The sequence below is a fragment of the Parambassis ranga genome, chromosome 21 (genome assembly GCF_900634625.1).
Source record: "Parambassis ranga chromosome 21, fParRan2.1, whole genome shotgun sequence".
Taxonomy (NCBI): domain Eukaryota; kingdom Metazoa; phylum Chordata; class Actinopteri; family Ambassidae; genus Parambassis; species Parambassis ranga.
Window position 1 is genome coordinate 17,023,345 of NC_041041.1, and position 25,491 is coordinate 17,048,835.

The 25,491-nt window shown below is 42.4% G+C and overlaps 1 protein-coding gene across 1 annotated transcript in view; it reads left to right on the forward strand.

Moving 5' to 3' along the window:
* Nucleotides 1-806: 806 nt before the first annotated feature.
* Nucleotides 807-25,491, forward strand: part of col5a2a (collagen, type V, alpha 2a) — a 29,576-nt gene continuing 4,891 nt past the window's right edge. Inside the window, exons 1-41 of the mRNA XM_028433807.1 lie at nt 807-1,149; nt 16,972-17,193; nt 17,271-17,290; nt 17,378-17,410; nt 17,495-17,527; nt 17,709-17,762; nt 18,531-18,623; nt 18,713-18,784; nt 19,307-19,351; nt 19,450-19,503; nt 19,685-19,738; nt 19,969-20,022; nt 20,102-20,155; nt 20,255-20,308; nt 20,395-20,439; nt 20,656-20,709; nt 20,842-20,886; nt 21,020-21,073; nt 21,174-21,272; nt 21,377-21,421; nt 21,498-21,596; nt 21,681-21,734; nt 21,860-21,967; nt 22,365-22,418; nt 22,522-22,620; nt 22,734-22,787; nt 22,882-22,980; nt 23,054-23,107; nt 23,327-23,380; nt 23,485-23,538; nt 23,614-23,667; nt 23,759-23,803; nt 23,882-23,980; nt 24,072-24,179; nt 24,266-24,319; nt 24,508-24,561; nt 24,729-24,782; nt 24,862-24,915; nt 25,032-25,139; nt 25,238-25,291; nt 25,373-25,426. Coding sequence (XP_028289608.1) covers nt 1,059-1,149; nt 16,972-17,193; nt 17,271-17,290; nt 17,378-17,410; nt 17,495-17,527; nt 17,709-17,762; nt 18,531-18,623; nt 18,713-18,784; nt 19,307-19,351; nt 19,450-19,503; nt 19,685-19,738; nt 19,969-20,022; nt 20,102-20,155; nt 20,255-20,308; nt 20,395-20,439; nt 20,656-20,709; nt 20,842-20,886; nt 21,020-21,073; nt 21,174-21,272; nt 21,377-21,421; nt 21,498-21,596; nt 21,681-21,734; nt 21,860-21,967; nt 22,365-22,418; nt 22,522-22,620; nt 22,734-22,787; nt 22,882-22,980; nt 23,054-23,107; nt 23,327-23,380; nt 23,485-23,538; nt 23,614-23,667; nt 23,759-23,803; nt 23,882-23,980; nt 24,072-24,179; nt 24,266-24,319; nt 24,508-24,561; nt 24,729-24,782; nt 24,862-24,915; nt 25,032-25,139; nt 25,238-25,291; nt 25,373-25,426 — 2,742 coding nt within the window. The 5' untranslated portion in view covers nt 807-1,058. The remainder of the gene's footprint in view (nt 1,150-16,971; nt 17,194-17,270; nt 17,291-17,377; nt 17,411-17,494; nt 17,528-17,708; nt 17,763-18,530; nt 18,624-18,712; nt 18,785-19,306; nt 19,352-19,449; nt 19,504-19,684; nt 19,739-19,968; nt 20,023-20,101; nt 20,156-20,254; nt 20,309-20,394; nt 20,440-20,655; nt 20,710-20,841; nt 20,887-21,019; nt 21,074-21,173; nt 21,273-21,376; nt 21,422-21,497; nt 21,597-21,680; nt 21,735-21,859; nt 21,968-22,364; nt 22,419-22,521; nt 22,621-22,733; nt 22,788-22,881; nt 22,981-23,053; nt 23,108-23,326; nt 23,381-23,484; nt 23,539-23,613; nt 23,668-23,758; nt 23,804-23,881; nt 23,981-24,071; nt 24,180-24,265; nt 24,320-24,507; nt 24,562-24,728; nt 24,783-24,861; nt 24,916-25,031; nt 25,140-25,237; nt 25,292-25,372; nt 25,427-25,491) is intronic.

Genomic DNA, 25,491 nt, shown 5'->3' on the forward strand with positions numbered 1-25,491 from the left:
TGAGTGAGTGATTCCGGACACAGCCCTAAACATTTGTTTCCCTCAAAATTCTGACTTTGGTCTGCCTTGATAGAGTTTAGTGTGAAATTTGAGACTCCAAACTCCGAATGCTAAAAAGGAAAAAAAAAGAATTCTGATCTTTAAACTGAGACACTCATAAATTCTGATCCTCTTCTGTAAAAACTGCTTTTGGCACTGTGGGCAGATTCCATGTTCTCACTACAAGTCAAGAGGTGTTGACCTCAGATATCTCTCTAAATTTACACTCTGGATTCCCAATGATGACCACCTACCACTCATGACCACCCACAGTGACACAGTCACACACAGGCTCTCTTTACTTCTCTTCTGATCTCTTTCTCTCTGTACTTATTCCTATAGACGGTGCGAGTAACGATTCCACTGATTGGCAGCAAATCAAATAGAAATCTTTAAATGCATTTGCTTGACTCCAGTTTGCATTGCAAAACAGAAGTAATAAACTCTATTCTTGCCTTTAATTGGCCAGTAAAAAAAAGGGATTCTCAGCGTACTGTGAGTGTTGTTTGGTGCCCCAGAGACAGCAGTAAAACAGCACTTTTATGATCTTGCTTAGCGACCACTTCTAAAGACACACACACACACACACAAACAAAATCACCTCAAAATGAGCAAAGTCAGTTTTCCTTATCTGCTCCTTTTTTATCATCTTTGATCATGAGTCAGTTTAAAGATGATTAAAGTGGGAGTTAGAGACAGAAAGAATCACTGGAAAGTATGAGAACTTGTGAACATGGGTGTAGTTCTCCCACAGCCACAAAAGCCTGTGAGAGGATGGTTATGGGAGAGGGCTGACAAAAGGGGGAGGAAAATTAGGCTCGCCAGCATTCTTCTCATTTAAAGCTGTAACTACACAAAAAAGCACTCACGCAGTCTGGGCTGGGTCTGCGTGCTGCTTACAAGGAGAGGCTCTCTTGTCTTCATGGTGGTGCAGTGATAACCTGAGCCCTTTTTTTTCTTTTTCATCCCTTTTCCCCTTGCTTTTGCACACGAGGAAGGCTCATGTCTTTCTTATAGACATGATGAGCTTTGTGCATTTAAGGACTTTCCTTTTTCTGGTGGTGTCCGTGGCTCAGGTTTTGATTGTTACATGTCAGGACGGGACCAGCGGTAAGTGAACCTCTCGGCTGTTTGTTTTAACACCTAATTGCTGTTGCTGTTATAATGTGTGAAGGTGGCTGACCTTCAAACATTAGCTTGGACCTTGTGCAAACTCTGGAACAGCAGTTGGCTTGAGCCGCACTTTTGTTTGTGACAGAAACTTCTGATTAAGTGAGATTTCCTGCATCATGCGTGGGTGAATTCTCCTTGAACATGACAACTTAATTCAAAACTCCCTGCTGATTAATTTAAAACCTTACTGGTGCATCTTGGAGACACTTTACATGAGATGAGAATAGCTCTTGTGTGGATTTTCTGCAACTGGCAAACAGGCGCTGCTTGTCAGAAAACAGTTCTGTGGACATCTGTCAGTGATTGCATGTGATGTCACCCTGAGGTGCTGGAAATGTGCAGAGAAGGGAAACTGCACTTTTTTTGCACTTTGGAACATCCATTAAACAATTTATTCCCCCCTCCAACTCGGACTACACCGTACATGTGCGAAAAGAATCTCACTGGAGGGAACACAGGCTGAGCGTTAATACAGGGCAGATGTGAGGAGACATGAGATGCTGCTGGATTCTCTGAGTCACAGAGGCTGCTCGTGTCTTCAGCTGGCAGCGCTCAGAGCTGGAACACCTGAGTGTTCTTGTTTTACTTCCACCTTTTTTTCCCTCCCCTCCTCCTCCTCCTCCTCTTCCTCCTCTAGCAGGACTGTTTGATGTCTTGTTTCGTCACAGGAGCCATGTTGTTTTTACGTATGATGTCATGCTCTGAGCACTGGAAAGTTCATGTGATGGAATCCATGGTGGAGTGTGGAGTTAAGAGCTGCAGCCCAGACACAACTGTTTATTTTTCTTTAAACTACCTCTCCCTTTGAATAGTTAGTTATTCTTTTATTATATATATATATATAAATGGAAAGAGGAGCTTTATCTTCGTAGGTTCACATAAAGCAGACTGTTGTGTGATAATGGGGAGCCAGGTAGAGCTCCACCTTGTGGTGGATGCTACAAGGTGCAGGTGCCTTATGCTGCCTCATCTAGACTAATGTTAGAGTTTCAATAAAAAGGAAAGGAGGCAACTCTGTACTTTTACATAAGCAGGTTCCAGGCTTTGTTCAATGTAAATCTGTCTCCAAAGCTCCTTTTACACTGAAAAAACCCACTAACATCTGGCTTCTGTAATGTGAAAGGGGACAATCGCCACACATCCACGTAAAACTTCAGAGCAACATAAAGATGTGTGTAAATGCTGTTTTTCATTTCTTTTGTAATGCATCCGTTTATAAATTCATCAATTCTTTGCTATTTTAGCCAAATATTCTGTCACTGCTCAGGTAGAAGTGACAGATGTCATCACTGATGTCATGGTTTTTGGGTGAAGCATTAATAACAATAAAGCCCACATACAAAGCCATCAACAGGAAATGGAAAGCAGGCATAAACCTGCATAGAATCACTGCACGTGTGCCTACTTCAGCGCAAAATGGCTAACTCTACCATTATCAGCTCTCTATGCTGGCTGAGGTCTGCCTGTGTGAAGCAGCACAGTGGTCTAGCAGGCTTCTTTCCATGGAATAGTGGTAGGTGAGGTGATTGCATTTGGACCAAATAAAAACAGTGGAAAGTTCATGGTTTTTGTAGACTAAGGGAAAATGTGGTTCACCAGCACTTTGAGACAATGTACTCTGTGTGTGTGTGTGTGACACAATGAGCAGCTGGAATGGTTTTTACATGTCATCTTTTGAACAATTAGTGTGGAGAATATGTTAAATTTGAAATAAACGTGGGCTGTGGGCTACAGCTACAAGCACTACTACATTAAATTGGACTGTTTTATAGGGAAAACTGCACCTTTAAGCTGAGCTGCCTTTAATGAGGCTGATGAGAAATAAAGTCAGCGTACGTCTGCATCGAGGCTGTTGGAAAGATTTTGAAGGGGACATGACTTTTCGGTGGAATTCATGGAATCAAATATGTTGCTTTGAAAACTCAAAACATGTTCAAAGCAAATGTTGAACACTTTAGTCAGTGCGGTTATAAAGCTGCAGATGAGAGTCATATGCCTGCACATGTGCGGAACGTTTCAGAGGAACACAAGCTGGCAAATGAGATCAAGGGCCAGACTTTAGGCTTACAATTGGAAAATGGTGACGCCAGCATAGATTAGAAAAATAATAAAGTACAGCCTACATACAAACAACAAAGACCTGAAGAATAAGAAGCAGGGGAGTTTAGTGAGATTTCAAGAAACATAGAAAAACTAGTGATTTAGTTCTGACTCCAATCTGAAAAAACAGCAGTCTGTCCACAGTATTAACCAGAGAGAAACCATGCCTCAGTGTGTGTGTGTGTGTGTGTGTGTGTGTGTGTGTGAACACTCCTCCCAGACGCTGACATGGCTGTAAAACATCTTCAAAGATGCCACTTTGCGCCTCACATCAAAGAGACTCAACAGCCAGTCTCAGTGAACGCAGGGGCTTCCTTAAGTATGTTAAGCACAGTTACCTCTGCCTCATCTTCAGCTTTTTAATATTTAGCCAATTTTTCTTTCTTTCTCAGAGAAAACACACGAGCAGAAAGAAAAATCTGCTATTCCAATTCAACAAACCTACATGAGGTCACCCTGTCTCCCAAATTGGTTCCAGTTGTTGTGTTGCCACATCACTGACAATCGCAACAAATGGGCTGTTTTCTACCAAAGCTGAAACGTCCAAACATGTGAATTCAACCAGCTCCACAGACGGCTCTGATGAGAAACACATGCTGCATTTTTGAGCTATGACTTGATTACACGCCTCTTTTCTTCCACAGTTGAAGGGGGTCGGGCTCTGCGGATTGCTCATTGTCTTGAGTTTTATCAGTGGTTTGATGTGAACCTGAGGTATCTGTGGTGGCACAGACAGTGGGTCTGATGGTTTTAACTCATCCTGCTCCATGAGAAACTACATATAAACCAAACTATAGCAGTCAGCAAATGGAGGATTGGGGCGGACGGATGACTTCCAGATGTTAAAAAAAAAAATCTCTTTGGCAGTATTTGAAAAATATTTAAAAAAAAGTCTCAGAAATAGTTGGAAGGGGGGGGGGAGTTGAACAGCCAATGTAAAACATAACATGTCAGTACTGCAGTGGGGTGAGTGTGAATCTTACTGGCTCATGTTTTGCCTAAACAGTGTGAAGGGGGGGTGTCTTATCTTCTGTATCTTTACAGGTTCATGTTAAAGTAACAATTTGTACAAAAGCCGTACAATTACGTCTCCTCCTGACAGCTTTCCTGCTGCTTGATTGGCACTTACTGAACCTGTCTGTCCTGTGATCCGCTGTCCCTGTCAGTGTAGGAGGATGACAGGATGGAACATAAACACAGCACTAGAATTGCCTTTAATTTCATTCTAATTAAGAGGAATGCCACCACTGCTCCTCATTCAGAGGCCCCAATGCACAGTCACACTAAAGGTGCAATACATTACAGTACAGTACACTAATGGAATGTATGATCCAGCATTGCTGTAAGAACAGAAAACACGTCTGCTAGGCCTATCCATGTTTGTCTTCTCTTCCTTAATCTGACTAGCTTTAAGGAATATCCCCCAAACTAACACTGTTAGACATTATCTTTTTTTCAACAATTATAAAGTAATATTGTCCATCCTGAAATGCTAGTAAAACAAACACGACATCCCCGATAATGCTTTCGAGAAGTCCTCCCTAGCCTGTTGAGCCTGTGTTGATACAGCTGGTTGTAGTTTTTTTCAAGGAGATGAGGAGGACTTTCGCCCTCTGGAGCTGATCCTCTGTAGGCTGGCAGGTTTTTAGTATAATGTAACACTCCCTCTGAACATGTTCTCTGTCTCTCTCCTGGTGACTGTTCAAAGGCTGTTCCCATCTGGGATGTTCTCTGTCGCTTCAGCAGAATCAGATTACTGGTGAATGAAATATAAACGATTGACAGAGTAGAAGGTGTATGTAGGAAGTGGAGTTAATGCTGCATCCACACTGAATGCAGGGAGAAGGACAACACCATAGGTGGCATGGGTGATGATGACATGTTGCTATTGCGATGTATTATTACAATAGGAAATATGTAACAAATTACATCTACAGCAGCTGGGAGAAGAAGAGGATGTTGTTACCCTCAAAAAAAGGTGATGCATGAGAAAACAGCCAGCCAGATAATGACTTGGCATTTTGTTAGCATAGAATCATTCATGTTACCATGTTGTGTTCGGGCGCTACACAACGAAATGAAAAAAAAAAAAAAAATCATACTTTTATATTGAGTAGTAATTCCATCTATCTATGGTTGCGTTTGAACATTCTGCAGTTTTGGAGAAATTTTAATACATAAACTGTGTATTAAATGTTATATGTTAACTATATATTCCTAAAACATGGGATCCTATTGGCGACCACGTTCTCGAGCACCACGCTTGTTCGAATGCCACAAAATGGTGACAGTCGGCCATAATTGCAGGCTGTAGCTGGACCTTAATTCTAAGTTGTGGCTAAGTTGTGTATATTACAAGTGCAGAGGTTGAACAAGTGGAGCCACATGGGTGTTGGCGGGTGACAAGGGTTAGCAATGTGGCTTCGGATATGTTTAGGCTCTTAACAGCTTGTTGGACAGCTGATTGGCTTCAGGGTGAAATGCCTCATATATGTGCCGCCTAGAGGCGTTTTCAACCCAGGTGGTCCTGAATGGGGGGAGGGGGGGGAGGGGGGTGTTACTACACTCTTGTGTGCTGTTATGAAAATTATTAAGGCTCCGTCAAATAGGCCTACAGACAAAAAAAAGGTCATTACAGTGAATGTACAGCTGCTTCTCGGTTAAAACATAGGCTTTCTCCTGAAAGCTCATGTTATGAAGATATTACTTGAGTAATATGCACCATGCATGCCTGCCAGATCTCAGTAGATGGTATGATGTTTCAAGAAATGTCACCAATGATTGAAGTGATAGTGTGGGAAGCAGATGTGTGTTTCAGCTTTAAGCAGGATCAGAAAACATAAGGTTCTGCCACAGAAAAATGTGTATTACTATAATTCAAGGTATTAAGGCCCTGTTCTATTTTCATTGCGTCGCATCCAAAGTGGCATTTCTGAGTTAGGATTTCCACATGTCCAGCAGGGAAGTGAGTTCTTCAGTCAAATATGAGAAAGGGGTGCATTCTTTTTGCACAATGTGAGTCTGTGCTGCCGGCCGCAATGTCCACTCAGTGTTCCCAAACAGACGCGTCTCACATTGAGCCAGACCAGTGAGATGTGGAAATGTCTGCATGTAGCCGGTGACTCATTTAACCTAGATGATTTCACCACATGGGTAAAAATGCTTCTGTGGGGGAAAACAGGCCAAAAGAGACTGAGCTCACTGAGCCTCGCTGAGCATCCTCACGCCTCTGTCTCAGAGGCTTACAGCACATTGTGGATAACGGTAAAATCTAAAGTCATATCCATATCAGTGGCATCAAATACTAGTGTCTGGAAAATATATTTAAAGTGAAGTCTAAGGAATCCTGAATCCTGTGGTCCTGCAGCCTTTTAATTATGGAGGTGAATGCATGTTTTCACCTAATCAGCCATACCAGGCAAGCACCGCAGGTTTACACAGCCTGAACTGTGTTGTGCATCATGTCAGTCTTACTTACTGGGCTAAGTACAGGCCTGGAGTTCCTTTCCCTGATGTGTTTTTGGGAGAACAATGGGTAAACATGGGATCACTTCATCATAATTTCATTACAATCTGAGGGGAAGAAAAACTTTGGCACAGAAAGTGCAAAGATGAGGAGTTGGAGGAGGGGAGTCAGAAAGAGACAAATGCCTCTGCAACAGGCTTGGTTTGACTCCGGCACAGGAAGTTATGTCAAAAAATGGAATTTCCTCTGGAATGGCACGTGTTTTGGATGTTATTGTCATTGTTAATGAGAATTGTACAGTTTTAGATCCAAACAGATGTGTTAGTCTGACATTTTTACTACAAAACGGTGGCTTTGTGCAGCAATGATATTTATATTTGTGACATGTTTTGTGTATCAACTCATTTAGAATCAGGTCAAACAGTGGATCTTTAGAAGGAAAGATGCGTCAGATCACAGCTCTGTCTCCTCGTCGGAGTCTGCCTTAGGACATTTCTGTGGCTCACACAGCTGTTGATGACTCACTGAATAAAGTATGTTTCTAATAGATGGGAGGAGTTTCAGCAAACAAAAACTGCAGCGCATCTGCCAAGAAAAGAAATCCACTGCTTGGCACTGATGACAGCGAAGGAACGCTCTGAGGGCTCTACTGACAAAAAATACGTTTTTCATTGGTTGATGCAGTTTTTGGTGTTTTGCCAAAACATCACAAGGACATGGATGCTCATATTTCCTCTCATGCTTTTCTCATTAGAGAAAAACATCTTTCTAAACATGGTAAATAACTTGGTTCCCTTCATTTGCTTTGTGCAAGACTGAGTATGGGATAATGTGCAGGAGCCTGACGTGGTGAAATAAAAATGTAGATACATTGACGCAAAAATTAGATTTACCTGGCTTCTTTTTTTGCAGATTGGATGTGGTCCTCCAGAACTGTGTCTATAGTAAGGGTCTCTCATACACAGCCTGTGGAGCAGAAACAGAAATGAGTAACTAGAAAGGAAAAGCTATTCATACACACTGATGAAGATGCTTTTGGCATTGTCTGCATATGCCAGCATACTTGACTCACATCCAGCTGCATTACAGCCCATCTGATTAGGTCCAGGCTCTGACCTCATTCATGACAACTGACTCGCCTCCAAAGACCACGACTTACAAGCACATCCGTGTTCAGGTTTTGCCTTTTATCCTGGTTTTATCATATGTAACATAGTTATTCATGTACAGTGTACAGTGGACTACAGAGTTACATGCTCATGTTAACACACTGTTAACACCCAGCCTCTACCAGGATGTGTGCAGGGCTTTGTTTGGGCTCAGCTTTTCTTAAATGGGTTGTAAACCACTAAACTAAGCGATAAACTGTTATTACATGCAGATGCTAACGATAAAGTTATAATAACTTAGCATGACTGTATTATGAGCTTTACTCAATTTATTTTCACCCCTCAGCTCAAAAGTCATGTGTCTATGGTTTGCTCACATCATCATTTTCAATGGACAAAAATGGATGTAAACTGCAGCTTGACTTTGAGACAGTAAATGTAGGAAAACCATGGATCTTACTTTCAGTCTTTGACATCACTGCTATGCGACCACAAAGCTCAACTTAACTGTCATCAATAGATTTGTGTAAGAAGCTCAGTCAGGATTACTGCAGTTTTAAGTGTACAAGGACCCCTGGAAATCTGGATTTTCATTAGTTGGAAGGTAGGGATTAATATTCAGTGAATGATCATTGTCATTTGAAATGACTGTAAAATTGTATACAAAGATCTTGGAACTTACATCAAAATAAGAAAACAATAACTCACAATGCATGTTTCTTTGTATCTGTGTATAGTGAGTGAATCTGGTGGTAGAAAAAGGAAAGAGGGCATGGATGTGACCAAAACCACACAGTGTATATAAAGGGCTGTGAGGTGAGAGTGAGTTTATATGAAGGAGAGTGTGTCTGAATAAAACATGGAGCCGAACAACAGTCAGAATTACAAAACTCCTGCAAACTTCTACCTGTTGAAGATGTAGGATAATCCATCCATCATCTGAACCCACTTTGTCCTGGAGGGACACGGGGGGAGGGGCTGGAGCCTATCCCAGCTATCTACAGGTGTGACTAACGTTACACTCTGGACAGGTCAGACATAGAGTAATGCAAGTTAAAATTCTGAAACTTCATTTTACGGCATTTAGGTATATGCAAATGGACATTTTACATATTATGGCACTGTGTAGCTGTAATATTCACAAAGGAATCCAGAGGCAAACTGTGGATCCTACCCAAGTTTTTTTTTTTTTTTTTACTTCTTACCCTTTTAAGCACAAACATTAGTTTCTTGTAGGCGACTAAGATCATATCAGTGCAGCAGTCAGGCTCTGGTCAGTTTCACAGAGACAGACTTCTGAAAGGCCACTGCTCTGGCACTGACCTCTCTAACATGCACAGAACACCACCCTGACCTCATCACCTCTTTGTCTCCAAAAATTCAGACTGCAGTAAACTTCAAGGGCTTCATTTAGCAATAAAGAGAAAGTGATAAATTCTGTGTGTCCCCTGAGGGTTTCAAACTTAGAGATGTCCCCACAGGATAAGGGTCTCAGTAACCTCCGACCCCCCCAGGCCCCACTCCACAAATGCTCTTCTCTATGCTAGCTTGTCTTTACACAGATAACACGGGCTTCTGCCCTGCAGAGTTTATCTTTAAATAATAAGACTAATGAGAGTCCCACCTCAGAGAGGTGATCACTGGAGTCTCTACCCAGGCCTCTGTGTTCTTGGTTCAACAATAACAGATGACTCTGAGAGAACGCTGATACAGTTCACCTGGAGTTTAGTCATGGTTTCCATTTCAGAGATGATGCTGGAACAACGCCTAATCCAGCATATCTCAAAATATTTTAAGGATATTTTGGCCTAAAGGTCTTCTCAGATGTTGTTTTCTCTGCAGATTCAGGCTCCAGAAAAACTTTCCATAACACTGTAATCCATTTAAGAAAAACAACAACAACAAAAAACTCCTTTATGCCTGTCACACAACTTTCAGCAAGACTCTTCCTGCAGAGTTTTATACACATTATGGTTGAGGTTTTTGAACTGACAATAACATTTTCAGAGTGCTGTGGCAGTAATCCACTTCTATTTATTTATGTGTTGCTGGACTTCAGTTTAGACTCTTGTTAAACAAGGTTGCACTATTTTTATTAAGCCTATCAGGTGCAGGTAGATCATGCTATATATAGCACAAAATCTTTCTGTCTTATGTCTTTGGCAACATTCCCATGCCAGTGATGTTTGAGCCATTATTTAAGAGGAGGGTAGCCATAGCAACGGAGTAGATTAAAACAAATAAGCATGATGGAGCATCTGGCAGAAAAACAAATGTCCAAAATGAGTGTCTCAAGGTCCAAACAGAAATAAAACTTGGCTTATACTACCAATTCTAAGAAATCCATGCTTTGCATGAAATAAATCATTATTCAGAATACATCGTCTGCCCTAAAGACACATATTAATCCATAATAGCTAGCTAGTTCCTGTCTTTTTGAGAAAATCTCACTGCATTCTGTGATTCTGTTTGTGTGATTCCTTCCACTGCCAGATGGGGGCAACCTAAGTTTTGTACTGTATCTTTAAATTGGATTTTTATATAGTGTGTGCTTAGATTGGTGATAAAGCAGTGTAAGCAGAACAGATGGCTGTGATCACATGTGTTTGTATTTTACATTGAGGGCTTTTACAGTTAGTTTAAGGGGAGTTGGTTTAATAGTGGTTACAGACTGTCTTATCGTGTTTGTGTGTATTAGCTATACTGTGTAGTTGTGTCAATTCTGCAGTTCTGGAACAAAACAACCACATAATCCAAGGTAATAGGTGAAATTTAGATTGTGATCTCACACCATGCGGCCAAGTTCAGTTTAAATGTAAATATTTATGTGAGGACGCCGTCTGCCCGATGTGCTGTACATATGATACAGTGTATGTCGGTGTGCCGGCCTAGCAGCTGCTTTGTTTCTCAGAACAGTTAGAATAAGAAAATGGAAACAAAAAAGTGGAGAAATTAAGAGAAAACCACAAGATCAACTAAAATAAGCATGAAAAAAGAAAAAGAGAGCAGGAAAGGAAAAAAAAACAAAGTATGGAGGGAAACTCCACAAAGATATAGTGTGTTTTGATAGAGATTAAGAGAAAGAAAAGGAGATTGGTTGGGGATATGAGAATACACAGGCATAATTCTTTTTTTTTTTTAAAGGGAGCCTCAGGCAGCCATTTGGTTTGAGGAGAGGATGCATGTCCCTAAACTGCTGTAATGCTGAGGTCAGACAAAATGTGGATGGCAATAAATCTTTGTTGCCTCTAGGGTTGCTCCTCACTGCAAATACAGGACGCCTCATAAAACAAAGTTCTTCCCCACCTGAAGAATGATAATGGCAAAGCATGTGTATCCCATCATTTTTACAAGTCAGACTGGAAATGGTTAGCACTCTTTACTCTTCAGATCGTGACCAAATGTTGCATCCTTGTGTATACTCTAGATTTGTTGAGCTGTGACTTTCTGTGTGACATTTGGGGAGAGGGAGAGGGACGTTCACCCAGCACCACGGTCGGTCTGCACTTTGAAAATGCAAACAGATGTTTTTTTCAGTTCTGCTGTGAGCTGCAGACATCATGCTTTTTCAGAAAGATCTGATCTCCCTAAACCGTGCAGATAATGTCAGATTGACTCAAGTTTTCTGTCATCTTTGTTACAGCAAAGAAGTAAACTTTGTTTGTGGCACTTAGCAACAAACGATCATCTGAAAACTTGATTACATTACAGTGCATGTCTGCAGTTCACATCTGGACGAGTAGTCACAAAATTTCTTTAAGCTATAGTGAGGACTTGAATGCTGATCAGCAGCAGGTTTAGACTCTGTATGTCTATGGAGACATTCCCATTGTGGACATGCATGTACATGGAGCCAGAGCACCCTGTACAGAACACTTGGTGCCTCAAAAACATGAGGTGACCAATAGTGAGTGTTTAAAGGTTGTACCATATGGGAGTTTACTTACCGAGCCACTGCATCTCTGGTTGAGATCCATTTGCTGCGTGACATTCCTGCTGGTGTTCCTGCACTTCCTGTCTCTCTCTTCACAATCACTCCATCCATTAATAGCACATAGCTCCCAAAGAATCCTGTTAAAAGAAAACACAAGCACAGCCTTAAATATTTACTCAGAAGAAGAGACATCATTTTCTATCATATAAGTATTATATTATGCATAAAAAACGGATGTATTGATGCACTACATATCATTGTCTATCATATGTTACTAATTTATCAATGTTGGTTAGTACAACATTCATCCATCAAACCAGTAAGGAGAGGCCAGATCAGCCAGGAAAAGACTCGCACCACTCTCTCTGCTGGCTTAAACAGCAGGTTTGTTGGAGGTTTATTGTACAGAATCTCCACGGTATGACATGTCATTGACTTTTCTTTGACACAAAGACCTGGAACACTGGTCTTCACTGTGCTCATCTGTTGTAATCGCACAGAGCATATTGTGCTAGAACGTTCCTCTGAGCTCCTCTGTGTGCAGAATGCACAGTTTATTCCTTCACATCTGGCCATGTGCTTAGTTAAAGTAAAACACCGGGGCGCTCTGACCCCTTGTATAAGTTAATGGGCTGCTCTGGCAAGCTGGAATGTTTGACGTCACCTATTTTTCCCCCCTCGCCGCCTGCCTGCACTGTGAGAACCAGCCAAAACTTCTGTTTATTCACACAAACACATCTGATGTGTTTGATGGATGATGGAGATTTGTGTGTGATCATTCAAGCACTACTGGTTATGTTACAAAATTATAGGCTGTCAGTAGTTTAACGTACTTATCTCTGTGCACAACTAAAGGTTGGACAGGTGGTGCAGCTCATCCCTGCTCGCAGTGCATCAGTCTGTTGTGTTTAGTTTGATCAATGTGCAACATGGAGCTTTCCAGAGAGGATATGAAAACCACATGTTGGACAGTGTACCACAGGACTGTGATTTTTAAATCAAACAGCTCCACCTGGGAAAGTTAAAGAGGTACCGAAAACACTTCACACACTTTCTGAACACTTTTAAAGGCCAGTCTGCTTTTGCTTCATCTCTAAATAGGCGTCGGCCATTCTCTGCGGCATACAGCTCTATTTATCTGTGCAGACGGTTGTAGTGTGTGTTGTAGAGTTCAATAGAGACTGCGTGTGGTAATTTAGGAGCAACAAATACAATACATATCAATAAAAAAACATCAATAGCAGTGTCTCTTTCTAGGAATCATGATGTGGTTACCGTACCCATTCAACAAACCAATGATTGAGAAACTTAAGATTGTCCTTCTGAACACCCTTCTTGTCACCTATTGGACACTTGGTTGTCCTGGTTATGATTCCTAGCTACTCTAAACTATATGCAGCCTATAATAAGTTAAAAAAAAAAAACTTCACATAAATTGGTCTGAAGTCTTCGGATTTTGAACCGGGTCACAAGAAGAGGCGAAAATCTCTAAAACTAGCAGTTCACACCAAACAAACAGCACAGCAGGCCACAGGAAACTTATTTCGTTTTGTGGTGAACTGCACGTGTGTAATCAGACATCTGCAGCAAACAGAACAAACTTAAAGGAGCTGCGCTGTAACTTGTCCAAAAACAGAAACAAAGACAGCTAATGGAGACAAAGCATGCTCAGTACATGAGGTTTTGCACTGGTGTTGAACTTTGACCCCGTTGAACTTTGAGGTCAGCTTCTCTGTGAGCTTCTCTAATCGCTTATAATGATTCTTTTTAAAATGGTCACAGCTTATTTACTGCATGAACTGGAAATGTAATTTGCCGCAAGGCGGCGTGAGGACCTTCGATGTCTCTTCCAGATAAAGCTGCCTCAGCATTATTTATGCACATTTACACTCCAACTACCAGCTTCACTCTAAAGTCATGATAACATGGAGATGGAGGAGCAGAGACAGGCAGGAGAGGAAGAGGAGGAGGAGGAGGAGGAGGAGGAGGGGGCTGGATAATTCAGCAGACCACAGTCCTCCCATGGCTCAACATGGGATGGGGAACAGTTCATAGCTGTGGTTGCCTCTTTAAAAGGGAAGACGCGCGGGAGACGGGGGCCTGTTGATGGAAAAGCCTAGACATGTAATCAGTAAGCTACTTATTCATTTCAACTTTCCTGGCCTGAGCTCAACCCCCCCCCCTCCTCCAGATTCAGAGCTTTGTTTGTGGACGCCGTGCAGAGGAGCATGTTCAAACTAGACTCACAAATATTAAACAGACAGGAAGCTTTCCCTGACTTGAGTGAAAAAAGGGAAAATAACAGGCTGTTAACAACAAGTCAAAGAACGGTGCATGTCCTTATTTCTAAACCTGGAAACAGCTGCTGGTATGGACAGCTTTATCAGCAGAGCAGGCACAGGTTGGGATAAAGGTCCTTCATGGATGGGAGAATAATGTTTGGCTGTGACACCAGTGTCTTCAGAGCAGCTGCTGCAAAACAGCTGTAACTCATCTGCATCTGGACCGGTGATCCTGGCAGCATTAAGCACATCAGCAAGGGGCAAGAAATGAAGATTTCATAAAAAGTGTCTTGAAAATGACAGTATTGGTTTAAGGCCTTCTTCTCAAAAGGAAGTAGCCTAAAAATGACTCATACTTTCCATAATGTCATTTTCTAACCTCTCAACTCCTGGCTGCCATCTCTTCTCCCCAAACACTCCTCTGTCTGTTTCCAGACATAAGGGAAAATCCATAAACTATCCCCCCCTTTTGCTGCCTCACATCTGCCAGCTACATCAGGACAGTAGTTTCCCCACACAGTCGGGATGTTGAGTTCTTTGTTATCTGGTTAAATGACAGCAGCGGAGCAGACACGCGAGTCATGTCTCAGAGCTCCATGTTTTAAACCAGAGGAGGAAATCGTCTGCACCTCTTATAGCTGACTAGTGGAAAGAAAGATCAAGATGGAGAGGTAGGAAGGGGAGCATGCCTTCTCGGCGCTGTCATGACGCGTTTCTTTTTTTAACGGCGTCTGTGGAAAAGTGTGGAATGAATTAACTGAGAGGAGGGGAAAAAGTGAACGTCCCCTTACTCCTCCTCCTCCTCCTCTTCCTCCACCTCCTCTAAGGCTTGTGGTGGGGTTTTTAAGACCACACTAAAAACCGCACTTCTCTTCCAGTAAATTTCTAACTCTCCCAACATGGAATCTCAACAGGACAAATGGCTCTGCAGCTACCTGACGTTTTTATGTCTCAGCCTAAAGTGAGGGCCTAAAGTTACACTCCTATACAGACAGCATGTACCTGAATGAGATTTTAGCATGAGCTGTTTTTATGCTGGTGATTGGCTGTTTTAGGCAGGAAATGAAACTTTGTCATAGACAGCTGACAATCCCTTCAGGGTGTATTTGGTGTGTTGATCTTGTGAATAAACACAGCTGGGAGAGAGAAAAATGGAGATAAAGGACACGCGGGTGATGGCCCAAGCTCTCATTTACAGTTGGAGCCTTGTGTGTTTGGCTGAACACGACTGAATGTTTATTAGCATTTTTTCCCACATGATTACATATAGTCATAATATTTGTTCTGACATAAGAGGCCACATTTAGAGAGAAACTGAGCAACAATAATGACTTACAGTATAAGGGGGGGGGGGTGCACACATCAGAGCTACTGTATACCTGCATTTAACATAATGTAATGAGCTTAAACAGCATCTGATTACATGGTGCATTTGTGCAGCACCCAAGCTCAGTGGTTCCTTTAATTAGAGGAATTTCAAAGCTCTCCATGTTGTCTTGTTGAGGCAGGTTTAGAAGTGATGCATCAGACTTTCTTTAGCCTCATTTATTTTGCCTGCATCTCAAGAAAGAGATCCATCACTCACTTAACACTTCTACAGTATACTTATGGGGAGGAATGATATTATGGGCCTCCATCCATGTTTTGTTTTATAGTATCAATGGGACTAACATGGTTAAATAAAGGCTTTAAAAAATAGAATCCTAGATGTGGTTGCATACTGAATACTTGAAAAGTACAAACTTACAACTTTTAGTGTCAGAATGTTCAGATGATGTGTGCTGTGACACATGCACAGCTTGGTACAACCACTAAGGGAAGTGCAATATCTCTACATTATTTTACATTTATTGATTTTAGTTACCAGCTGACTGTATACAATCATATACACAACAGCACCAACTAAAAACAACAACAACAAACTGACAGTGTAACCACGAGGCAGAGACTCATATGACAGGGTATCATAGGATATAATGATATAAGCTGTAATATATCTAAAGGCAGCATTGAAAGCTGGGTCATGTTCAGTCAAATCGAAGGGTTCAGCAAAGTTGAATGGCACATTTCTTGCAGTCTGCACACATGGCCCCCTAAATTAGTTTTTTTCTTTTTCATTTGATCCCACACGTTCAAAAAAAACTTCTTTTACCTGACTGTGGCAGCTCTAAGGGGGCTTCCAGACTATACTGAGTGAGGCAGGCTGAGGTCATCCCTCTCCATGGGCTTGAATCCATGCTCTCCTGCTAAATGTAGCATCTGCAGCAGTAGCATTTCCTGCCTGCTGCCTTCTACTTCCTGCAGCTGGTTAACCTGTCTTACCTGCTGCCTAAAAGCTAAGCGCTGCCACCTGCTGTTTATAAGAGGAACAGGTAACAGATTTTCTGTGGGAATCTTAGACACACCCACCACAGACCAGAGGACTCCATACACATACACTTCTATGGTTTTTGTTTTTTTTTTGGTTTCTGGCTGCATATTATCAGAAGAAAAAGAATACATTTGAGTTGGGTTTGGTCAGCACTGTGTTATCTGTCAGTTAAAAGTATGAATCTAAAGTAGGACATCTGGGAGGAGCAGCTGCTTTATAGGTGGCTGCAGGTTTCTCTCTCTCTCCTGATCCTCTGGAGGAAATGACCTCATGTCTAACTGCTGGAGACATCCCAGCAGCAACAGTTCAAGTTTTCCAGACCTGCTCTGTCTCACAGTGTGTAGAAGTGTGTGTTGTTTGTGTTTTTCTCTGCACAGTTTGTGCCTGTTGCAATAGCCCTGAACCCCCTGTAACACATGTAATGATTCAAAAATGTCTTTCTCCATACCTGTCTGACTGTATTTATTTATTTATTTAAAAAATATCTCCTCCATCAGGAGATGGCCTGAGCTGCGCGGTCGACGGCCAGGTGTACACAAACAGGGACATTTGGAAACCAGAGCCATGTCGGATCTGCGTTTGTGACAGCGGGCAGGTCCTTTGTGATGAGATCCAGTGCGATGACCTGACCAATTGTGAGAAGATGGTGGTCCCAGAGGGCGAGTGCTGCCCCGTCTGTCAGAGCGACGCAGCCACTGGCGGCGGGCAGGATAGCTTCGGTGAGCTGCTCATGATAGGTTCAGCTGCTTAAGCTGCTTTCACGTGATTCATTAAAATGTCATTTTCTTTCATACAGGTGGGGGCAGAATTTATAAGGTAGGCCACAGCTGGATGACACTTCATCAGGTTTGCTGGTATTGCAGGTGTTTCTAACTTCTCTCTGGTTACTGTGTGTGTATTCAGGGTCAGAAAGGAGAACCTGGGGATGTTCCACTGGTGAGTTAAACACACTTTACATATTTTACCTTTAAAAAAGTTTAAACCGAGCTCTAATTGGTGTGTTTTGTCATACACCTGCAGGTGACTGGTATCAGGGGCCGCCCTGGACCTATGGTGAGCACTGTGTTTTGATGGTTATCCACCTCAGCGGACACTAGATGGCATAAGAGGACAGTACCTTGTGCATAACTTTACCTTAAAAGGAGCTCCAATCATTTGTGGGATTTGAGCACATATACACATGCTGTGATTGCAGTATCATTACAGGATTTTTTGTTGTTGTTTGTTATGACAGGGAGCTCCAGGACCAGCAGGAGAAAGAGGATCTCGTGGAAACAAAGGAAGACCTGTAGGTGACATCTGGAAGACATAAAGAGTCAGGGGGTTATAGGGGATGTTACACACATAGTAAAATGATATGACTGACCAATTATGATTATGTTATAGGAGCTTCTTGTGTTTTAGTGAATATATAAACATGCACAGCATCTTTCCTTTATATGGACACTATCATGTGTATTATGTATTCCCCTGAGGGTGCCTCTGCTCCCAAAAATAGCTGGCATTTGACTTCCTGGATCAACTACTTTACTGTTAAAGTGGTCAAACTAAAAAAAAAAAATAGCACAACAACATAAAAACTGTTCAAGGGCAAGAGACTAACAATCAAAATGTAATGCAATGTGGAAAGTTGATGTATAATGTGCTTAGCAAAGCAAAATCATGAGCAGGGTGATGAATGAATGTGCCCCTCTTGGTGGACTTGAGCGCAGCGTTTTTCTGGTGATTTATTAGTATATAACCCATAGTCGCCCCCCCCCCCCCCCCCCCCCCCCACTGCTGCACACAATTTAGAGCTCATAAACAAACTCAAGTGTATCAAAGTGTAATGACAAGTTCCACTCTAAATCCTGGCTACACTGATTAACGTATTGATCCTCATTTCCATCTTTAACTTTGCTTAAATGAACTTTAGAGTCAAAATTGAGAACACAATTGTACCAGAAGTAATAAATCAATGTCAGACCGAGTTTTTTAAACAAGTGAATCAGCGTCTCTCTCTCTCTCTCTCTCTCTCTCTCTGTTTCATTTTTTTCCACCTTTCTTTACTTCCTAGGGACTGCGGGGCCCTGCCGGTTATGATGGAGAGCCAGGTATACCGGGTCAGCCTGGTGAGGCAGGACCTCCAGGTCCTCCAGCGCACCCAGGGGTGAGCATCCACATTGCTATCAGATAAATGACATTGTTCTTGTACAAATAGGAAAAGAAAAAAATTAACCCGAAGTGTTTTACCTGCAGGGCCTAGGATCCCAGATGGCTCAGGGCTTTGATGGAAAAACAGGACCCCAAGCCATGTTAAGTGGCTCAAGGGTAGGAGAAAGTCAGCAGAACGTGAACTTAATGTGTTTCCTGAACCCCTAAGCACAAAACTGAAGCATGATTTGTCTTTTAAAATTAGCTTTCAGTCTGTATTGGAAAATGATTTTTCCTGCTTGCAGCTGCAGCACACAACAGTGGCAATTAAGAGCAGCCCAGAGGAACAGAGTCACACATACATGCACCGGATCACCAATACTTTAATACTTCCTTAACAGAGGCTCTGAGGGTTGTAATTATGTATTGAAGAGACAGAAAATCTGATTTAAAAGTGTAAAATGTCTCCTGTTTGCACATTTGCTAAGTGGGATGTCAGAACAGAAGGCCAATAACCTGCGAGTTTGAGCTATAGAAACGCTTAGCACCATTTTTCTGTATGGTCACCAAACATAGACGGTGTTTCTCGTAGGATCACAAGACAACACACACCCTTTTGTCACAACAAGGTCTCCAATCCATTTTGTTAATGCACAGATCTGGAAAGCTCTGTTGATGTGATTTTGGCATGTTTTGCAGGGAGAAGCAGGAACCAGAGGTCCACCTGGACCGAATGGTTCACCTGTAAGTCCACACACAGTGCAGTAAACACCACTAATAGTTATTTTTTTGTTCTTCCTGTTAATCGTTAATCGTTCTAATTTTTTGTTTGTTATTTAAAGGGACAACCTGGACCACAAGGACCTCCTGGAGATGTTGGTGATTCAGGCCAAATGGTAAAACATCATCCCTTTCTACATTTTGAAAATGATTTTGTATTCTTTTTTTAATTTTGGTAACCTACCCATGAGGACACAACACCTGCTGCATATACACAGTTGGGCTGACCTGAGTAGATTTTAATGTTCACAATGATGGGTAGGTGCTGGATGTTAACAGTCTGACTGCTTTTAACAGGGTTCACCTGGACAGAGGGGACCTGAGGGACCTGCAGGAAAACCGGGCGAAGATGTAAGTCAGCTTTTTGAGTGTTTGTCTTGGTGGACAAAGACAAATCTCACTTTATCATGATGTAGGAGTCAGGAACTTTAGACATGGCTGTCAGACACAACTAAATAAATTTGTTCCAGCCCTGCCTCTAGTAAACCAAGTGTGGTTAGAGGCCCTTTGAGAGCTCTTTATTACATTTTCACAGCCCAACATTTTGCAGCCAAATATAAAATGTAAATGTGCTCACACAGGGAGAACCAGGCAAACCAGGAAATGCTGGAGAAGTTGGATTCCCTGGATCAGCAGTAAGCTTCTCTAACTTTCTCATAAAAGACTCTTGAGAAGTAACAAATAATTTTTTTCTAACATGTAAACATATTTTAGGGGCCTAGAGGATTCCCCGGTACACCTGGACCTCCAGGCCTGAAAGGCCACAGAGTGAGTCTGAACAAACAAGGATCAATAGCACACGAGTAATTGTAATTATTTGCTCTGCACGTACAACATAAAGATGTTTACCCTCTGTTTTTTTCACAGGGTCATGGTGGACCAATTGGCCAGAAAGGTGAAACTGGAGCCCTTGGATCCAAAGTACGAGTCACATGCTTCTCTTTTTCAGCCTGTTTGTTGACCGTTTAATAAAATCCTGAAGTATCGTGTGTCCTGTTGTTTTTCAGGGTGCCACAGGACCTCCTGGTCCAATGGGTGGACCCGGACCAATGGTAAGTAAAGTTCCTAAATCTCCTCTGAAGCCTCTGTGTAACTTTGAGTTTACCATGCTTATATGCAGCAGATGTGCACATTCTGATTCTGCTCTTATCCTGAGTTTCTATGCCTGTACCCAGTGCACTGTAAATAAGGTTCTCTGAACTTCCTAACTTTGAACGTATGTATGAAATAGAGGACAGCTGTAATTTATCACTGTCTGTGAACAACAGGGGCCTGCTGGGATGCCGGGAGAGAGAGGACGCCCTGGACCTGGCGGTATAGCAGTAAGGACAATGACAGCTGCAATACAATTTTTTCCTGCTATTGTCCAGAAGTAACAATTAAAAAAAGTTGCATGTAAAAAAGGTAATTACACCATGATGCATGAATCAAAGTGATTTGCTTTTGTCTCTCAGGGCAAACGTGGTCCTCCTGGTAACATTGGGAAACCTGGTTCAATGGTAAGACAGGATCCACAGATAGCAGAGCTGCTTACAGATATAAGCCATGCAGATCACAATTTTACCATTTATCATGTGATTGCACATTTCCAGGGTCACAATAATATAGTAACATCTTGCTGTTTGTTAACAGGGCCCCTTGGGTCTCAACGGTCCACCTGGATATCCAGGAACTCCTGGAATGAAGGCAAGTATTTGAGAAGGCACTTTGACCACCTATATGCTGTCACAGTCAAATGTATTGCACAACTATACTCAACATTGTACTGGGTAACTGTCTTCCACAGGGACAACCAGGCCCTACAGGTGTCCGTGGTCCAGAGGGTCCACAGGGACAGAGAGGAGAGACAGGTCACCAGGGAAGAGCTGGATCTGTTGGCCTTGGGGTTAATGTCTTATTTTTACTTACACATCACAATCAGCACACTATAATAAGACTATATACCAGCACATGATAAGTTAATCTAATTAGAGAACTTTTGTTTCAAAGGGACCCATAGGTGCAGATGGAGGTCCAGGTGCCAAAGGTCCAGTGGTAAGTACATACTTATTTAAATCACTTAAAGTTATGCATAGGAAAACACCAACATGATAAAAACATTTCTTTACAGGGTAATCGTGGTCCACAAGGTCAAGGCGGCCATTCTGGACCCGCAGGCCCACCAGGACCTCAGGGAAGCACTGGTCAGCCTGGTATCAAAGGACAACTGGTAAAGTTTTGACTGAATTCTGCTTTTAACTGTTGACTGTTTTTAATGAACAGGGACTTACATTTGTGCCCTTCTGTTTCAAAGGGAGACGTAGGTGTCCCGGGATTTAAAGGAGAGGCTGGACCTAAAGGAGAACTCGTAAGAATCAAATCAATGTTTTGTTCATCAAAAACTATCACAGAGGAAGATTTAATTTGTAGAAAGGTTAGACCTTCCTCTCTGCCTCAGTGTGTGTTCTGATTTGTGTGTTGTGAATTGCTCAGGGTCCTCCAGGCTCCCAGGGAGTACTCGGACCACAGGGTGAGGAAGGAAAACGAGGACAACGGGGAGACCCCGGGTCTGTTGGCCCTCCTGGTCCCGTCGGTGAGAGAGTGAGTCAGCATTCTGCTTATATTTATCTCTCATATAGTTGTGTTTTCCAGGGCAGAGGTCAAGCTCTATAATGAATTCAGTCCAGAACAGTAATTGCTTTGGGGAGAAAAAAAAATAATTCCAAACCCATTTGAGTAAATCAGTGTGTGAAATTGGAAATGCTCAAATTTAGGTGGGGAATAGACAGTATTTACTTATAGGTAGTTGCAAATATGGCACTATCGCCTCACAGCAGGCTGGTATATCTTTGAGTCAGGCGGGCTGCTATGACCTTTCTGACTTCTTCAGATGTCTGTTTTAAAAGTTTGGTGGACTAGAGAGTTAAGCTTATCAACAGATTTTATTTTTAATGAAAAGACAATCTGGCGATTAAAGTGATAAGACATCTATTTTCAGGGAGCTCCCGGGAACCGAGGATTCCCTGGTGCGGATGGCCTACCAGGACCCAAGGTAGAGTCTACCTACTGTAACACCAGTATACTAACACCATACTCAATTGTATTCAGATATTTGATTTGACAAATGGAATAAACATCTATTTCTTTTTTGAAAGGGTGCTCAAGGAGATCGTGGATCATCTGGCCCACCGGGGCCAAAGGGTTCTTTGGGAGACCCAGGACGTACAGGAGAACCTGGTCTACCAGGTGCAAGGGTAACACAAGAGCTTTTTAATTTTAGGCTACAGTATCTTTTAACTCATTTAATACACTAAAATATTTATTGTCTCAATTTCTAATACTCACACTGTGGTCGATTTCCGTTCAGGGACTAACTGGCACCCCTGGAGTCCAGGGAGCAGAAGGAAAGCCAGGACCACTGGTAGGTCAAAATGCCAACTCTAAATTAGATGTGTCTTAATTAATCACTAAAGACTATTTTGCAGTTATAATTAATCTGTTTGTGTCTTATTAAGGGTGCCCCTGGTGAGGATGGTCGACCAGGCACTGCTGGCTCCATCGGAAACAGAGGACCAGCAGGAATCATGGGAGTTCCAGGCCCCAAAGGCTTTAACGTAAGACTGTGCCAAACAATTTGATAGTCACATCGGTCCCGTTTCTAATTCAGAACATGTTTAACTCTCACAGGGTGACCCAGGAAAGACAGGAGAACAGGGAGCGCCTGGAGTGCTAGGTCAAAGAGTGAGTACTGTTTATGAATGTAAACTATTTATTTACACTGAGATAATATATACACAGACATAACTGGATAGATTGTGTTTTGTATTATGTTACTGTAACATGGTCACACAAGTCATTAAGTAGGTCATCTAAGAAAAACCATCAGACACCCTAAGGAGATTGATCATCCCCTCCAGATATGTGATGGGTAGGTTTTCATAACTTTTACTTTGTCCTCAGGGTCCTCCAGGAAAAGATGGAGAAGTTGGCCCTGCAGGCCCCCCTGGTCCACCTGTAAGTGTCTGATGGCTTTTTTTTTTTTTTTTGAATACATTCAATATCCAAGAACTTTTTCTTGCTGTTACAAATGACACTGAAGTGACTACCATCTCTCAAAGGGTGTTGCTGGAGACAGAGGAGAGCAGGGCCCACCTGGTGTAAATGGATTCCAGGTGCGTAGTTGTTTCACAGTACAGTACACTGACGACGTAGTTGCAGTGTTTTGACAGTTTGTTTTGTGTTCTTAGGGTTTGCCTGGAAATCAAGGCCCCCCTGGAGAGTCCGGAAAGCCAGGTGACCAAGTGAGTCCAACAACAACTGGCGACACAGATTTTAAATAATTTGAAATTTGCTGTTGTTTGTATGGATGATACAACCATCTTTTCCTTACAGGGTATTCCTGGAGAGCTTGGTGCTGTTGGTCAGATTGGACCAAGGGTAAGTAATCTGAATTCAGGTCTTGACCTCTATGATAGATAGTGATGGACTGAGACTTAACTTGTTTCTGTTCTCCAGGGAGAGCGTGGTATTCCTGGGGAGAGGGGAGAACTGGGTCCAACTGGTCTGCAAGGACCTAAAGGAATTCCAGGTGCACCTGGTCCAGATGGACCAAAGGTACTATTACTAATGGGGTGTTCTATGTACAACGCAAAAGCATAGAAAGACCTGAGGCAAGCTGAAATGTTTTTTATGTCTGTCACTGAAGGGTAGCCCTGGGCCCACTGGTGCTCTTGGTGATGCGGGTCCACCGGGTCTTCAGGGAATGCCAGGAGAACGGGGAATCTCTGGTCCTCCTGGGCCAAAAGGGGACAGAGTAAGTAACAAGTCTTTGCAAAAAACCATCACTCGTGCTCAAGTAACGTTATTGCCACTTACAGTTTTTTTTTTGCCTTCGTTCAGGGAGCAATTGGTGAGAAAGGATCAGAGGGTACACCAGGAAATGATGGTGCCAGGGTAAGCAAAACACCTCATACTCTCAAACACATTTTCCCGGCACTTATAATACACTGTGACAATGCAAGCTCCAGACTTGTCACAGCTTGTTTTAAAAAAATGCATCATCTGACTTGACTGCACAAGTTACTGTGGTACAATGGTGATAAACAAAGAGTCTTATATCCTGATTTCTCTGCCGTCAACAGGGAGCACCAGGTCCCGTTGGCCCTGCAGGATCTGCTGGACCCAGTGGTGAGAAGGTAGAGTCTTACTTTTCTAACCCATGTTAAAAGACTGATAGAAGTGTGTTGTTTCCCAGGATGCTGTACCCACTCAAGTATCTTTGTCAATTGTTGCTCTTACAAACATAAACAAGTCTAGATTAATGCAACAAAATAAAACAAACAATCAATGACTTTCTCTACAGGGAGAACCTGGACCCAAAGGACCATCTGGACCTCCTGGATCCAGAGGAGTGCCTGTGCGTACGCCATCTTGTATCATCTTGCACGTCATGTTCATTTTAGCCATGTGACAATAACATTTGTCTTTTGCTGCAGGGAGCAAGAGGTGACCCTGGCCCAATTGGTGCTGTTGGGTTTGCTGGACCCCCTGTAAGTATAAAGGACCTGCCCTGTTTCAGTAAACATATCTGTGGCACATAAGATGGAGGTGAAAACAGAAGAAGCTATTTTTAGCTATTTTTACCAATGTTACCTACTGCTCACAGGGTCCTGATGGTCAACCTGGAGTCAAGGGAGAACCTGGAGAGCAAGGCCAGAAAGGAGACGCTGGGTCTCCTGGGCCACAAGGGTTGGCTGGTGCTCATGGGCCTCCTGTGAGTTGAAGAAATTTCACAAAGTTGTTGTTGTTAATATGCCTTTCTATATTAGATTTATCAATTTTCGAGATTCTCTGATGAAATGTTGGTTTTAGGGGCCAGTTGGTGTTGCTGGACTGAAAGGAGGAAGAGGAACACAAGGTGCACCGGTAAGGTCCTTTCATAATTACATGATGAAAGAGTCTTTATGATTGTTCATTTTATCTTACTGAGATTTTTTTTTCTTGCAGGGCCCCACTGGTTTCCCTGGATCTGCGGGACGAGTTGGACCACCAGGCCCTACTGTAAGTATGGCCCTGAAACTGTATAACAAGTCTGCACGACAGGACAATGCAACAGTGTCACTAAT